At 38.1% G+C, this 15,715-nt stretch overlaps 1 protein-coding gene across 1 annotated transcript in view; it reads left to right on the top strand.

Moving 5' to 3' along the window:
* Window positions 1-36: 36 nt before the first annotated feature.
* mtr (5-methyltetrahydrofolate-homocysteine methyltransferase) overlaps window positions 37-15,715 on the top strand; it is a 38,239-nt gene continuing 22,560 nt past the window's right edge. The window contains exons 1-16 of the mRNA XM_042508310.1: window positions 37-200; window positions 1,367-1,578; window positions 2,185-2,274; window positions 4,486-4,555; window positions 4,679-4,771; window positions 5,299-5,405; window positions 6,389-6,448; window positions 6,887-6,981; window positions 8,770-8,870; window positions 9,978-10,039; window positions 11,954-12,021; window positions 12,119-12,198; window positions 12,936-13,048; window positions 13,198-13,338; window positions 14,504-14,689; window positions 14,767-14,946. Coding sequence (XP_042364244.1) covers window positions 161-200; window positions 1,367-1,578; window positions 2,185-2,274; window positions 4,486-4,555; window positions 4,679-4,771; window positions 5,299-5,405; window positions 6,389-6,448; window positions 6,887-6,981; window positions 8,770-8,870; window positions 9,978-10,039; window positions 11,954-12,021; window positions 12,119-12,198; window positions 12,936-13,048; window positions 13,198-13,338; window positions 14,504-14,689; window positions 14,767-14,946 — 1,698 coding nt within the window. The 5' untranslated portion in view covers window positions 37-160. The remainder of the gene's footprint in view (window positions 201-1,366; window positions 1,579-2,184; window positions 2,275-4,485; window positions 4,556-4,678; window positions 4,772-5,298; window positions 5,406-6,388; window positions 6,449-6,886; window positions 6,982-8,769; window positions 8,871-9,977; window positions 10,040-11,953; window positions 12,022-12,118; window positions 12,199-12,935; window positions 13,049-13,197; window positions 13,339-14,503; window positions 14,690-14,766; window positions 14,947-15,715) is intronic.

The raw sequence follows: 15,715 nt of genomic DNA, 5'->3' as shown, positions 1-15,715 counted from the left end.
CCGGAAGTGAAGATGTTCCCGCTGGCGGACTGAAGCTGAAGCAGCAGAGGAACTCCGGGAAAATAAGAGCCGGTTGGTGGTGGAAAAGTTGACCTGCAACATTAACCGCTCGGTCTTCAGACGGACCGTTGGGCTGTTCTCCAGTCTGGCTCTTCACAATATGGCTCCAACTAACGTTATCCAGTACTCTGCAGAAACGGGTAAGAAAACAGTCAGAGAGCTTTCCCGGCTTTAACTGTTAGCTTTTAGCCTGCAGTGCTATCTGTGTGTCCACTCTACTGAACTCGCTGCTGCCCACCGCGTGTGTGTGACAAGTGTGCGCGAACTAACAATTACAGAGCATGTAACCGGATGCGACAGTTTATTTTGTTAGTTAGTTTCGATAGAATATTTATTTCAGTAGTAACTAGTACTTTATGACAGAGAAGGTGACTGTGTAAGTAAAACATGTGACAGAGATGTTTTTCTGACCAGTTTGATGATAACTAAAAGCCCAGAGTGGCAACCAGCTGGTGTTCGGGTCACTGTTCAGGTCTGAAGGCTGATTTGCTTTTGGTAGCTGGAGATATGATGGAGGAGGGTGAACTGAAGCCCAGGAGCCCATGAGGAGGAACTGAAAAGTTTAGTTTTCTATTCGTCATTTGGGAAAAAAAAGTTGTGAAAAAGAGGCTGCAAGTATACCGTAATTTTCAAATGTTTTTTTTCTTTTGGTGATAACTCCATCATATTGAGTTTTCCTGTGTCTTACACATTTTCAAAGTGTCACATCTTTTAAGAACATCTTTTTGAAAAAAATAATTTCTTTCATAGACATGGGAAGAAGGTACTGATGAATGACTGAAAAATCAGCAAGAAATTCATAAAGAAAATCTGTGTTTTCCATACTGTATATGAGTTTCTGTAAGCAGGAGTGTGGCCCTTAAGATAATGTGTGTCCATCTGTCTGTGAGTGTCTCTTCTGTTGTCTGTGTCCATGTCTGTGTATGCGTACCTGAATGCATAATCAGTAATTAATAATTGCAGGTTTGGATTTGTTTCAGCCAGTGTTTAAACTTTCCCTGAAATGTTTTCAGCTCAGTTTTTGCATTTAATTTTGTTGGCCCTTTTACAGAAAAAGATGACTGACCGAGAGCAGTTTTGCTCTGTGCAACTCTGAAACCCTTGCCATTTGCTGATCCCCTAGTTGTGATTCTGTGAATAATACAGTTCCACCCAAAATGTTTTTTTTCCCCATTATATCATGTAGTTGTTATTTTTAATGAAAGCATGTCTGCCAGCTGTTTGTTTTTTTCCCCTTGAAACATTTGTGTTACTGTAAAATCTGAACAAACCGATGAAAATTAAGTCCATATTGTTTGCTTTCCAGGATGCAGATGCCCATTAGAGTCTGAGCTGCGAGCAGTGCTGCAGCAAAGGATTATGGTCCTTGACGGTGGTATGGGGACCATGATCCAGCAGCATAAACTTGAAGAGGAAGATTTCAGAGGAGATGAGTTTAAAGAGCACCCGCTTCCACTGAAGGGCAACAACGATCTCCTCACCATCACACAGCCCGATATCATCTACAAAATACACAAGGTACTCCGTCCAGGGCGTGTTCACCCACACCACTGTGGCTCCCTTTCCTTAGTCATATCAGCCAAAACTAAACCCTTTGAAACCTGGAAACCTGCTTTCAGATAGCTTTCACAGGTCTTTAAACCTCTGAGCCCTGAGCAACTGGGTGCCATTTCTTTTCTTTTTTTTTAATGGGAAAAAGACAACGAGCAACCTGATTATAAATGCTTCATAAATAAATTGATTCAGAAAATTATTTTTTTTAAAAGCTAGGGAAAAGTGTATAAATATATATAAATTTGCAAGTACTTTTTCCAGGTCATTTCCATGTCCTTTTTTTTTTTTTTTTTTAACTTTGCTGTACTTACAAGAAAAAAAAAAGTTTTCAGGTAATTTTCTTGCACTTACAAATAATTTCTTGAAAATTTTTGAGCCATTTCTTCTTTCTGTGTAAATTTGCTCAGGTTTCAGAGGGTCTATTTCAGTTTAATGTGTTGCTATTTTCAGATGTTCGTCTCTGAGTTTTTCACTGCTGAATAAAGTGAATGGATTCTTGTTTGAGTTGCTGTCTACTATGTCTCTATCAAACAGCCTGCAGTGTCTAACCTGTTCTGTGTATGATTGAAGGACTACCTGCTGGCCGGAGCCGACATCATAGAGACCAATACGTTTAGCAGCACCTCTGTGGCCCAGGCAGATTATGGACTGGAACACATGGTACGATGTCTAACACTGCTAGAACATTGTGGAAAACTCATGCACACATATGAGGTCAAAGAAACAAAGGTGAAGTACACAGAGTGACTGATATTAACTAACTGACCACTGACCACTTCTTACAACAACTGTACAGCTACACATAGCTGCACACGCTTCACCTAGTTCTGTGGCCTTGCTCTTATCTCCACCACAAACTGCAACATCCTCCCTGAACTCAGTAGACATGACTGAGACACAGAACCTTTTGTCTTAATAAACCTCATACCTTCACGATTAAACAGATGAATGCACGTTTGTCCATTTTACAGTATTATACTGTAAGTCTTCACTGGAGTTTCCGTTTAGAAAAATTGGTACTTGTCCACATTTTGTGGAAGATTTAATTGTCCCAGACAGATAGGAGAAATTATGGTCAAATATTATCTGTTTACTGAGCTTAAAAGGAAATGCTAATACTGTTATGTCTTGTAAACAAACCAGGTACCTATCAGCTGTGCATTCCAGATCACACTGAAATGAAACCACTTAAAAGATGGTTGAGTTGTTGAGATGTTCAGGTACCATTTTCTCCTCACCCATACAGATTCCTGAACTTGCGTATTGGCAGATACCAAGTATTGATCCAATACCACTGTGTTTAAAAAAACAACATAAAAAAACAGCTGCTTACAGCCAACCCTGTGTGGCTGTAAAATGATTGATGTCACTGTCGTATGGCTTGTCTCAGATTCAACCATATGTAAAACATGAACAGACAATAAATAGCATAGAACTTTCTTTTATTATCTAAGCTGACATTTTGGTAGTTGCAAATGTTGCATTTTTCAACAGAAATCAAATCTTCTTTGCTCTCTAAAATAGCAGTTGCCAGTGGCTGCACATTGCAACTTGCTGTGTAGGTTTACTGTTTGAAAAAAAGAGAAAACTGCAATTTTAAGTTTTATTGTATCAGATTGGCGCTTTGGCATGTTCATTGGCTGATACTTGATCCAGCATCTTATGCAGTGTTAGTCATATTCTAATATGATTATCCATATCTGAACAACTCTATTGAGTAGTTGCCAACATAAAAGCACACATTTAGTGGAGATGACATACAATATAGTCAACAGCAAGTAGGTTGTTCCTAGTCACGGTCATTATGAGAAACTTTCAGTACCCTTGCAGTCTTCCTCCAGCTGCTGCCACCTTTTGTTGTTGTTGTTGTTGTTATATATTGTGAAATAAGAAGGTATCTTATCATATTAAAGTCATGAATTGTCCGTTGCGGCGCTTTCAACACAAGCAACAGGGGTACAAAAGTTCATCTCAAAACCGCATCGCTCATGGCTAGTTAGGACATTCCAGTCATAAACAATGCAATTAAAAATAATTTGTAGCACCTGTTTGCTCATTCAGTTATTTCATTCAGTTAGGACAGTGTGAGAGGGAACTATTTTCAGCAGACTTTATGGCAGGAGAGATTTGAATGTGTCGGACTTTTTTCGGACAAATTTTCCTGGTAATTACTGGATAATGGAAATTAGTCTAGTGAGTTTGTCAGCTTGTGTGACAAACTGACAAACTCACTGGACCAATTTTTGCCTAGAAACTTACTACACACAAAATTAAATAAATAATAATAATTATTATATTATATTATAATAAAATAATTTGTTTAAGATTTAAACCTTTGAAACCTGGATCGACGTCTGTTTCTTGTGCTGTGTTGAGATGCCTTTGACAAGCATGCTTATAAAGCATGATTTCATGCAAAAATCTCATGCAAAAATAGGGAACAAGCAACTCGGCAAGAAATGTCCCATGAATTGCAAAAATTACTAACAGGTAACAAGAGCTTGGCCTAAAAATTAACTAAAAAAAGAGAGATCAAAAGAGAGAAAATCATTAGAAAACTATCAAATACGTAACTAGGGGGAAAAAAGACTATATTAAAAATTATTAGGATTATACATTTGAAAGAAGGTGACTTTCTTGTAACTTTTTACTAATTTCTTGTACATTTTTGGGCAATTTCTTGTTAATTTGCTTACATTATCATAATCTTACCCTTATTTTCTGACATTATTCGCAAATATGGCATCAACCTTTACAACCTTTGAGTAGTCGAAAAGACTAAAAAAGCGCTATACAAGTACAGTCTATTTACCATTTACAAGTTTGTTTCTTGCTTTTAAATACAGACGTGTGTTTTTGTTTGTTGTGCAGGCTTATCGTCTCAACAGGGTGTCTGCGGAGCTGGCGAGGAGGGCAGCCAACGATGTCACCAAACAAACTGGTCAGCTGAGTTTTTAGCATTATAGCAACATATTATCACTGTAGGTAGATAAATGGATGATCCCTGAACTCTGGGGATTTCCTAATGTGTGTAACATCACCTGTAATCTGTGTGTGTTATCAGGTTGTAAACGCTATGTGGCCGGGGCAGTGGGTCCCACCAATAAGACCCTGTCAGTGTCTCCGTCTGTGGAGAGACCAGACTTCAGGAACATCAGTAAGACCATTTAACTTTTTTTTTCCTTTTTGCCTTTGTTTTTTTTTCCTTGTTTAACCTCGTTGCTGACATTAAAAAAAATAAGAAAAAAAGCAGCTCACTTAATTGTTACCTGAATAAAAGATAATGTTTTATGTCCCAATAAACATTTGAGCAAAATTGTCCCTAACCCCAAAGTCACTGATGTCGGTTCAAACTTTATATATATAACTATGTATATATATATATATATATATATATGTGTGTATATATATATATATATATATATATAAATTTTTTTTCTTATAATGAATGATTATTGTAAAATTGGTATTAAATTTCATTCCAACTTACATTAAATCAGTCTTAGAAAGTCTTAATCTCTTGCCTAAAGCTGTAGTTACCCTGCATGCATGGGACTGTAGCTGTATGTCCAGCCTGTAAAGAGAGAGGGAAGCACACATGATAGATGAGATTCATTCATAGCATTGTAATGTGCAGCATGTGTTTCTGTCCATTGAGCTGTGTTTGTGTGTCTGCTTCTCCAGCATTTGACGAACTAGTCGAAGCTTACTCAGAACAGGTCAGGGGTTTATTAGATGGAGGAGCGGACATCCTGCTGGTTGAAACCATCTTTGATACTGCCAACGCCAAGGTACCTCTCATCTGACTGCTGCAAACATGTTAACTGTATAATTTGACCTCTTCTGTACCATTAATTCTGCCGTAAAAAGGCAGAGGACAGCATGTACAGAACAGCTGCAGGTTGACTGAATGTACTGTCACAATTAAATTATGTCTCATTTAATATATTTTTCGATTGTGGAAACCAAAAGTTGTGGACTTCAACCTTTTTGAAAAACTGTTAGTAAATATTTTAAAATTACTATAAAAATATTTTAGGTTTGAGCCAAATACTCTTTTCAAATGAGTACCCAGTACAGATAATACTTTTTACAAGTAAGAGTATCATCCGAGTAAAATATGTCAATATCTGTACTCTCTGCTATCTTGTAAATAATTTAACAATAAATTATAAATAAAGCATCTTCTGATCAATCCAAATTCATTACTTGAAATCTGAGCAAACTGGCTTATTTTCTTTCAAACATATGTGAAGATAGTAATGAGCAGTGACAGAAGAAAGGACCCAAAAATTTGTTAAAAAAAGAAAGAAAAAGAAACGACCTGTGAAAAGTGCTTAAAAATCAAATAATTCTGTAACATAATTTAAATAGGTAATTGCCAAAATTATGAATATCACTTTTTTCCTTTTTCCCTAGACATTTTTCCCTAGCTTTAAATGTTTTTTTTAAATCTACTAATTTCTTTTTTTTTCTGTTTTAATCTATACATTTCTGTCTGGCATAGAAATTGCATATGGCAAAAATAAATGTCAAAAAGTGAGATTCTGGTCTTCCACATGTTTAAGACAGGTTTTTACATAACTAAAACCTTTGATTGGGAACCCCCTTGGTGGCCTGTGATATACAGTTTAATGAACACCTGTTAGCAAATTAGACTGATTTCTGGAGACAAGTTATGAATCTAACTTAAAGTTTCTGTAACAAGATGATGTAAGTTGATGCTGTAAGCACAGGGACTGATGCTTCTACCTTTGTATGTTTCTCTCTGCAGGCTGCCTTGTTTGCCATTGACCTGCTGTTTGAAAAGAGCTATGAAAGAAAACCTATATTTGTAAGTCTGTGATATTTTATTTGTAATGTTTTTGATACTTTCTTGTAACAGTGTATGCATGGGCTGGAGTGGTTGTAGTCAGTGTCTTTTGGTTTTCACATGAGCGTACACATTTAATGCAAAAATGCTGCTTTAAATGAAGTATTGCTTACTTTCCTCTCCTTTCCCCTTTCCTTTCCTTTCCTTTCCTTTCCTTTCCTTTCCTTTCCTTTCCTTCCTACCTTTACCCTACCTACCCTACCCTACCCTACCCTACCCTACCCCACCCCACCCTACGCACCATATATCCATCCATCCATCTATATAGCAATTTTCAGCTCAATTTCATGTAAAAAGAATGCAGTCTATGGGTTAAACCAAGAATGAATGTGCTCTGCAGGTTTGTGTTGATGTATATTTGAATGTTGTGTCTGCTGTCTTGTCCCACTCATCGTGTAGATCTCAGGGACGATCGTTGACCGGAGTGGACGTACTCTGTCCGGTCAGACAGGAGAAGCCTTTGTAGTGAGTGTATCTCACACTAACCCTCTATGGTGAGTAACTGCACCTCACACAACCACACTTACAAAATCGATAAAAAAACAATCGATAATTTAACTAACTCAGTTCTAAGAAAGGGCCTCGTTCACCAATTACTTTAGGGAAGAAATTTCCTCTGTAAACCAACTTAAACAATTTTCAGGAAAATTCTGACATTTGCCAATGTGTTCTTATTTGGGATTAGTTCTTTGGTAAGAAAATAATGTATGCACACTCACGGGCACACCTCCTCACATTTTGAGCTGAAATGTTTGTGAAGATATATAATATATATATGTATATATATATATATATATATATATATATATTGTTATTCTACAGTTGTGTAATATAGGATTTAGATTACAATCATATTTCTAAATTGTATCATGTTATTTAAGAAATATTGACAGTCTTACAAAAAGCATTATAGTCTTAAAACACTGCACAATCACTTCAATTTGTATCAGCTCATGGGAACACTGCTATCTAATGCTTAGCGATTGATCAGGCTACAAATATCATGGGCAATTTGGATGGGTGGGGCGAAAAGTGACAAAGCAGCATTTCCAGAAACAGTTACTCATAACTTAAAAAAAAAAAACATTTCATGAAATAGTCCACCTTCATCTTCTCTCCCCCTCTCTCTCTGTCTCTCTGTCTCTACAGGTCAAGTGTTTGACTAATGCATATTTTTAGCATGTCATGTATTTGCTTTTGTAATTTTATGTGCACTCCTGGCGCTGCTAAATATAACAGCTAGTTTGATGTTTTTGCAAAAGCACCTCCACTTCAGAGCAGGAAGTTTTCTTTTTCATGTTTGAAGCTCGGTGCTTGATCCTCTGTAAACATTTGTTTTGGCATTCTTAACTTAATTCCCTCCTTTTCTTCTTCAGTTTGTGTTTGCACTTTTTAAATAACTGATTTTATCTGCGATCACTAAAGTAAAATGCCAATACAGATAATCAGCAAAATGCGAAATATTGACCCCAATAATTGGTTAGACAGATAATCTGTCAATTCCTTATGTCAGGGCTGTCCAAAGTTTTTTGAATGGGGGCCAAATTATATAATGTGAAAATACCTGGGGGCCAAATGTTTCTCACATCATATAGCTAATTAAAAAAAAACAAAAACAACACACAAACAAACAATACAAATGCAACAGTTTCATGTTTTCCTGAAAACAACATTCCTCACTGTCCACACTTCTTTGCTGTGGCCATGTCTGCCTCATGGCAGGAAATGTCTGCTGCTAGGTAAATGTTCATTTTGCTAGTTTACTCTCTGTTTATGAAAGCACATTAGTTCCTGCTTGGTGCATGTCTATGAGCTTTATTACAGTCCTTCCATTGTGAGCTGAAGGGAAAAAGTTCAAAGTGATCATGCTTGATTAACAAATAATGTGTGCCAGGCCATAGTACATTTTGAAAGTCAAACCAAGGGCCACTTAAAATTGGTCTGAGGGCCACTATTGGCCCCAGGGCTGGACTTTTGACCTGCCTGCCTTATGTGAACAATTCTGTGGTATAAGAATACATTGTATTGTGACCAAGACTTTTCTCAGAAACTTTCTGAAGAACAAATTAAAGAACAAAATCTTCGAAGATATTTATGAATGAGGCTCAATAACATTACTCTGTTTCATTACTGCTAGTCCCACTCTGTCTTGCAGTATTGGTCTGAGCTCTGGTTTCTCTCTGGTTTTGTCAGTTAGGCTCTTAGCGGCTGAGGGTAGAAGCTCTTTCAGACCTCTCAGTTCTGGCCTGGTCTTACTGGTTCTGTCCCTCTCTGTGTTGCAGCATTGGTCTAAATTGTGCTTTGGGGGCGACCGAGATGAGGCCGTTCATTGAGGCCATTGGAAAAAGCACCACAGCTTTCATTATCTGTTATCCCAATGCAGGTAACCTTCACTCAGTCTAAACAGCTACAGTACAGCCCTGAAATTTGAGATTGAAATTTTACAATGATGTATGTTTAGATATAAGTTCTACAACCAAATATAAAGTTGTATGTGGTAGTTTGGCTCCCCTGCTCAAAGAGTTTATTAGAATGACTTATTACAGCAGGTGAACAGAATGTGTGGAGTCTCAGAGTGCCAGATCCCTCACCTTAGCTTTTCAAGTGTTAAATTACAGTCGTGCTTTGAAATGGCCATTAGAGTTTGGAGATTAATCACAGTTAAATTTAATTTATGCATTTACACTCTGATTATAACATTGATGAGAGTCGTGCCAGAGCTCAACAGCTGATTAATAAGGTTTCTTTTGCTGTGGGTAAGACTTCATTTAATGGTGTGGTTTATTTGGATACACTCATCTTTAAATTAAAGTAAAGTTGTTGAATCAAGCTTTTTAAACCTGGAGCATCATCACTTTTCTTGTGTTGCTTTCAGATGCCTCTCACAAGTATTTAAACATTTGAAACCGAAGCGTATTGGTGCAGTTTTTGTCAAAATCATGGGGGGAAAGGCAACAAGCAACTTGGTTAATAATCCACCTCTTAGTAGATAAGAAAAATACTATTTTAAAAGGTTGAGGAAAATGTCTAGGGAAATAAAAAGCTAGGGAAAAAATATTTTTAGTTAGTTATGATAGTTTATGTAACAGAATTATTGTAATTATTTAAGCACTTTTTGCAGGTCATTTTATTTTTTTGATTTTTATTTATTACTATTATATTATTTACTAATTTTCAGGTACTTTTCCTGTCTTTTTTACTAATTTCTTTTAAATTTTTGGGTCATATCTTCTTTTGTTACTTATTGCCTTTTTCACATGTTTTTGAAAGAAATTAAAGCTTATTTGCTATAGTCTGAAAGGGTTAAACTGATGAGGATGAGTTCACTTTTAGTGCACGTTAACACACTGAAAATAATTCTGCTGTTCTTTCTAGGCAGCTGTAGAACACACTGACCCTTGGCCTAATTTATGTTGCGTCATGTGTCAGACTGACCAGGATGATGTAATGAGGTGATGAACTCTGTGTCATTTTGTCTTTTTTCTCTCAGGTCTTCCCAACACGTTTGGAGGGTACGATGAAACCCCAGAAGTAACAGCCTCCAATTTAAAGGTTCCACTCTATTCTAGGATTTATTTGTATATTTCAACATGACCACGTTGACAGTTGATTTTGAAGGGCATGTCATGGCCCCCGGACTCCGACAAAATCCTAGAACCAAGGAAGCATGTTTTTATGCCTTTATGCTGGCGATACTTGTGGCTGGAGGCATGATGTCACCACTTTGTAATAGGAATTTCTTTAATTTGGCACAAACATCCATTTAGACTTAAGGATGAACTGATTAGATGTGGAGCTCAAAGGTCAAAGTTGCTGTAACCTCAGAAAACATGTTTGGAAGGTGGAGCAGGCGAGGAGTCGAGGATGGATCTGACTCCCTGCCCTTAAATATGTGTAACTTTAAGCCTTAAAACTTCATGGAACCCGAATCACCCAAAACTTTCTTAATATGTAATTTAGGGTTTTATATGCATAATAAAAATCATCCAAAATTAGACATTATCCTCAATCCAAATTTAAAACATTGTTAGTTTTTTTTAGTTTCCTGGATAAATAAGTCAATCATGAGTCACTAATGTTTAACTTTTCTTGCTTCAGCGAGCACTTGGTCATGAGAAGCAGCAGCATTTATTAACCGAAATGGTGACTTACACTGCACATTTACTGCTAAACTGACCACTTTTACCACATGGCGAATACCTGTTTCTCTGCTCTGCTCCCATGAATTCACTGACGCTCATGTAACCCACTCGCTCTGCCGCTCGACCACTCACACCATACTCTCACACACACACTACCCCGTCTCTATAGGAGCCACAGCACTCTTATAACACTAATTCAACAGCGCTCCTTTCAATACTGTAGATGTAACGTTACCAGATGTGGCAATGTTTTTTTTGTTTGTTTTTTTTAAGATTATTTTTAGGGGCTTTTATTGCTTTTAATTGACAGGACAGTGAGAGTGTGAAAGGGGGAGAGAGAGAGAGGGGGAGACATGCAGCAAAGGGCTGGGGCTGGATTCGAACCCGCGGCCGCTGCAGCAAAGACACAGCCTCTGTACATGGGGCGCCGCTCTATCCACTGAGCCATAAGGCGCCCCTGACGTGGCAATGTTATTCTGGGCTGGTACAGATAGGGCTGTACCACTCAGACTCTGCTTTGCTCCATGGCTGTTGTGGAGACAAAGGACAGCTGACAAAGGTGGGATCCAAGGAAGTGTCAATCAAAACGTGATCTGCCGGGCCCACACCTTCTGGAGAAATGCATGAGCTGTTTTTTTAACTCGCTTTTTTAGTAGATCAGAACATTTATTTTTACTCAGATTTTTGTAATTACTTAATGAGACACTCAACTTTGATATAATATGTGCATGCTTACTATTTCAGGCCTGTTTCCAGAGGCTTTAAATGGGCGAGTTATATCAAAATTCACCCAACACTGGGTTGGTTTGGGGAACCACAGCGTACAGACCAAAACTGTTTTTTTTTGTACCAGGATGTAAACAGACCTCAATACCTGAAAAACAGGTCTTTAATGCCCTGCAGATGTCTCCACACTGACCATTTGCTGAAAACCCGAAAAACAGCAACCCTGCATCAATGTGGACATACCTGCAGGACATCTACAGCTGAAGGAAACTATCCCTTCCACACTGTGGAGAACCATCAACTGGCCAACCACATGAGTGTGTTGTTCTGTATGTTTGATATTAATTCACACTTCTCACATGCTTCAAGCTAAGACAAGATAAGCCTCTATTGATCCCCAGAGGGGAAATTTACATCACACAACCAACAGCAACCCCTGAACCATCTTGGATAAAAAAAACAGACCATAAGTCACAAGAGACTGTCCTAGTTAGGTTAAATTCAAATGAAAAATGGAAACAATGTGTGCTAGGTAGGTCAAGTTGGTCCTGGCTGCGTCGTTGCTGCAGCTAAGCTTTTGTTTTCTCTTGGTGTGCAGGAGTTTGCTATGGATGGACTGGTGAATGTTGTGGGAGGCTGTTGTGGGACCACTCCAGGACACATCAGGTCATTGTCTCTTTTTCCGATAAGAGATTTTCTTCAATTTCATGCAACCTTGAACATTTGAAAATATGTTCCCCTCTCCTCCTTCTTCGTCCTACAGGGCAATATCTGAAGCAGTCAAACACTGTCAGCCAAGAGTTCCTGCTGCAGATATTTATCAGGACTACATGCTGCTGTCAGGTATTAAAACCTCCTGTTACCATCTGTGAAGACTGCTGTCAAACTTGGCAGAAAAGCCACCTCTCATATGTGAGAATCTCATTTTCAGAAAGACTTTCATGTCTGAAATGGTATCATTCTGGTTGTTCTGGTTGATAATGAATAGTTATTGTTAATACAGACAAAACAGAACAAAACTTAACTCAAGATTCACTCACTAGTTTCCAAGGTCAGAAATAAACACCAGAATCACGCCACACACACACCACTCTTCCCTCACTGGAAAGTTACTGTTAGTAAAACTCAGCACTCTCTGTTTGGTTGTTTAAAGCCTTCTTTTTCCTGGTTGGCTTTTAAAATGGAGCACACACAGGAACTGTTGAGATTCATCGATAGCAGCATAACAGTGATTGAAAAAATGGAAAAGAGAGGGATTTGGAAATAGTAGCTCATATCATTCATGTTATCATAGTACAGCTGATTTCACCCTTCTCAATGTTATTTTTCTCAGCCTTCATTCACAACCGCGCAGCTTATCCTGAGCTATTATTTGAGTACTGGCTTTTATTTGAGATTATGATGATGAACATAAAGATAAAACATTTAAACAGTTGTAGTTCCAATGTCCAGTCATGGCAGTTTGTTCATGCTTTTATTTTTAAAAATAAAACCATAGTCTGAAACCCCTTGCTGTCTTCTTATCCCCCTTCATCCAAACTGCAGGATGTTAATGTGCTAAAACATCTGCCCATTTCTAGGTTTGGAGCCCTTCAGGATCGGCCCTTACACCAACTTTGTGAACATTGGCGAGCGCTGCAACGTGGCTGGGTCACGCAAGTTTGCCAAGCTGATCATGGCAGGAAACTATGAGGTGAGACGGATTTTGAGTAAAATGGTTTTTGTTTTAATTGTTATTTTATTTGTCATTTTCAGATATTTCAGTCAAATCATGAACATAGATGAAATTCTAGGTCACGTGTAACTGTCTGTTTGGTATGTGCTTCTCTGTTTGTTGTCCAGGAGGCTCTGAGCATCGCTAAGGCCCAGGTGGAGATGGGAGCCCAGGTCCTGGATATAAACATGGATGAGGGGATGCTGGAGGGGCCGACTGCTATGGCCCGATTTTGTAACTTCATTGCTTCTGAGCCAGATATCGCACGGGTGGGAGCTTTAAAACAGTGCAAACGAACACATACATCAAATTGTCCATGAGATTTTTGGCCATGTTCCCATATTGAGTATCATGCTACAAATAAAATCAGAGAAACTGACACATAATCTCCCAGTTGTGATTGTAGGAGACCGCATTACAGTTGTAGTTTTCTAGCCACCTTAGCAGTGTAGCTTTAGGGATGATGTTGTTGGTCCAACACTTTGATCCAGACTTAAAAATCTCAGCAAATATTGGATGGTGTGTCATAAAGTTTCCGACACACTTTCACGTCCCATTCAAGATCAATTATGATAACTTTGACTTTTTCTCTAGTGCCATCATGAGGTTAAAATTTTAATTTTTATCACCAAATACCTGAAAACTAATGAGATTCCCCTCATCATCAGTTGTGTTTAGTGCTAAATAGCAAATTTTAAACATGCTAACAGTGTAAGCTAAGATAGTGAGCATGGTATACACTTACCTGCTAAACATAAGCATTTTATTACAACTGTCTTTGTAAGCACATTAATGTTAGCATTTAGCTCAAAGCACAGTTGTGCTGGAGTATAGCTTCACAAACTGCTGGTATAGCTGTAGACTCTTATGCAGAGTCTTAAACTCCATACTACTGCTTACTTACCAAACTACGTATCTACTTACTTATTATCTTACTTACTTCCCTACTTACTTCCCTACTTACTTCCCTACCTATCTACACACCAACATACATTTTTACTTACTTTTCTACCCATCTATTTACCTACTTACTTACCTACTTAGCTACCTACCTACTTCATTACTTACATACCAACTTACCTACCTTTTTACCTACATACCTACATACTTGACTTACTTACTTACCTACTTACTTATCCTTCTTACTTGTGTACTTATCTACCTACCTACCTACTTAATTACTTACCTACTGACTTATTTACTTCCTTACCTACCTATTTCCCTACCTACCTACCTACCTACCTACCAACTTCAGCCTTGGGGCTTTTAAACCTTTGACTATTACACTCAGTTATGCGCTAACATTTTATTTTCCCAATTGTTTTCTCTTGAAAAAAGTCTAATTTAGCATGTAAACCTGTTAAATAATAACATATGGATGAATCTGCTTAGTGAATAAGAAAAATGCATTGAGCCTCTCCCTTTCCTCCGCAGGTTCCACTGTGTATCGACTCCTCTAACTTCTCTGTTATTGAGGCTGGGTTGAAATGCTGTCAGGGGAAGTGTATCGTCAACAGTATCAGCCTGAAGGAAGGAGAGGAGGAGTTCCTGCACAGAGCTGCCACCGTGAAGCGCTATGGAGCCGCTGTGGTGGTCATGGCCTTCGATGAGGAGGGACAGGTAAGGAGGCAAACGCACACACAACACTCACACAACAACACACTCCTATGTGCTGACACGTGTGCTGTCCTCCCAAGGCCACAGATACAGACCGTAAAGTGGAGATCTGCACTCGGGCCTACAAGCTGCTGGTCAACAAAGTGGGATTCAACCCCAACGACATCATCTTTGACCCCAACATCCTCACCATCGGCACAGGCATGGAGGAACACAACGACTACGCCATCTACTTCATCAGAGCCACCAAACTCATAAAGGTAATGCACATGTTAGGAAAAAGGGTCAAACAGCTAAGCAATCACAGCCCTTTTCTGAATCAAATACTATAGTCAATGTTAATCTTCATTGTTCAGCGTTCAAGGACAAATAGATACAAAACTTAACCTTTTCCAACAGTTAGGTCTGTCTTTCCCCTGGATACTCCCTAAGTAGTCTAATTTCTGATACCTCTAACTCACAATTCTAATTAAAAAGGAAAAAGGATCTAAAAATATTTTTAAAGTTTACATGCAGCAAAAGGACTCCCGCACACTGTCTAACATGCAAAATCACTTTATTTGCAACATTTCGGTATCAAAATGTTGCAAATAAAGTGATTTTGTAAGTGAGACACTTGTAACGGATTGCAATTGTATCAGCAATCTTGTCATCAGGCCTGATGAAGGTCTAGTACCAAAACGTTGTCAATAAAATTATATTGCAAGTTAGACAGTGTGCGGGAGTCCTTTTGCTGCATGTAAACTTAAAACAGATTTTTAGATCCTTGTGAACAAGTATAACAAACACATTGTAGTGTAACTGGTAGCCACCCCACTTTTTCTTGTTTTCCCACTTATTTATTTGTTCATTCTATTTTACTGTTTGCAATTCTTTATCTTTTTATTTGATTTATTTATTTATTTATATGTATTTATTTATTTTCCCTTATCCCTTATGATTGAAAGGTCCTCGTTCATTTGCATGTGTAATTCGTTTTTGTACGTTCACATGGACCAATGAAAAGAGAATTACACAAAATATACATTT

The sequence above is a fragment of the Plectropomus leopardus genome, chromosome 19 (assembly GCF_008729295.1).
Source record: "Plectropomus leopardus isolate mb chromosome 19, YSFRI_Pleo_2.0, whole genome shotgun sequence".
Classification (NCBI taxonomy): Eukaryota; Metazoa; Chordata; class Actinopteri; order Perciformes; family Serranidae; genus Plectropomus; species Plectropomus leopardus.
The sequence above is the reverse complement of the archived record's forward strand: the minus strand, read 5'-3'. Positions and strand labels throughout refer to the sequence as shown.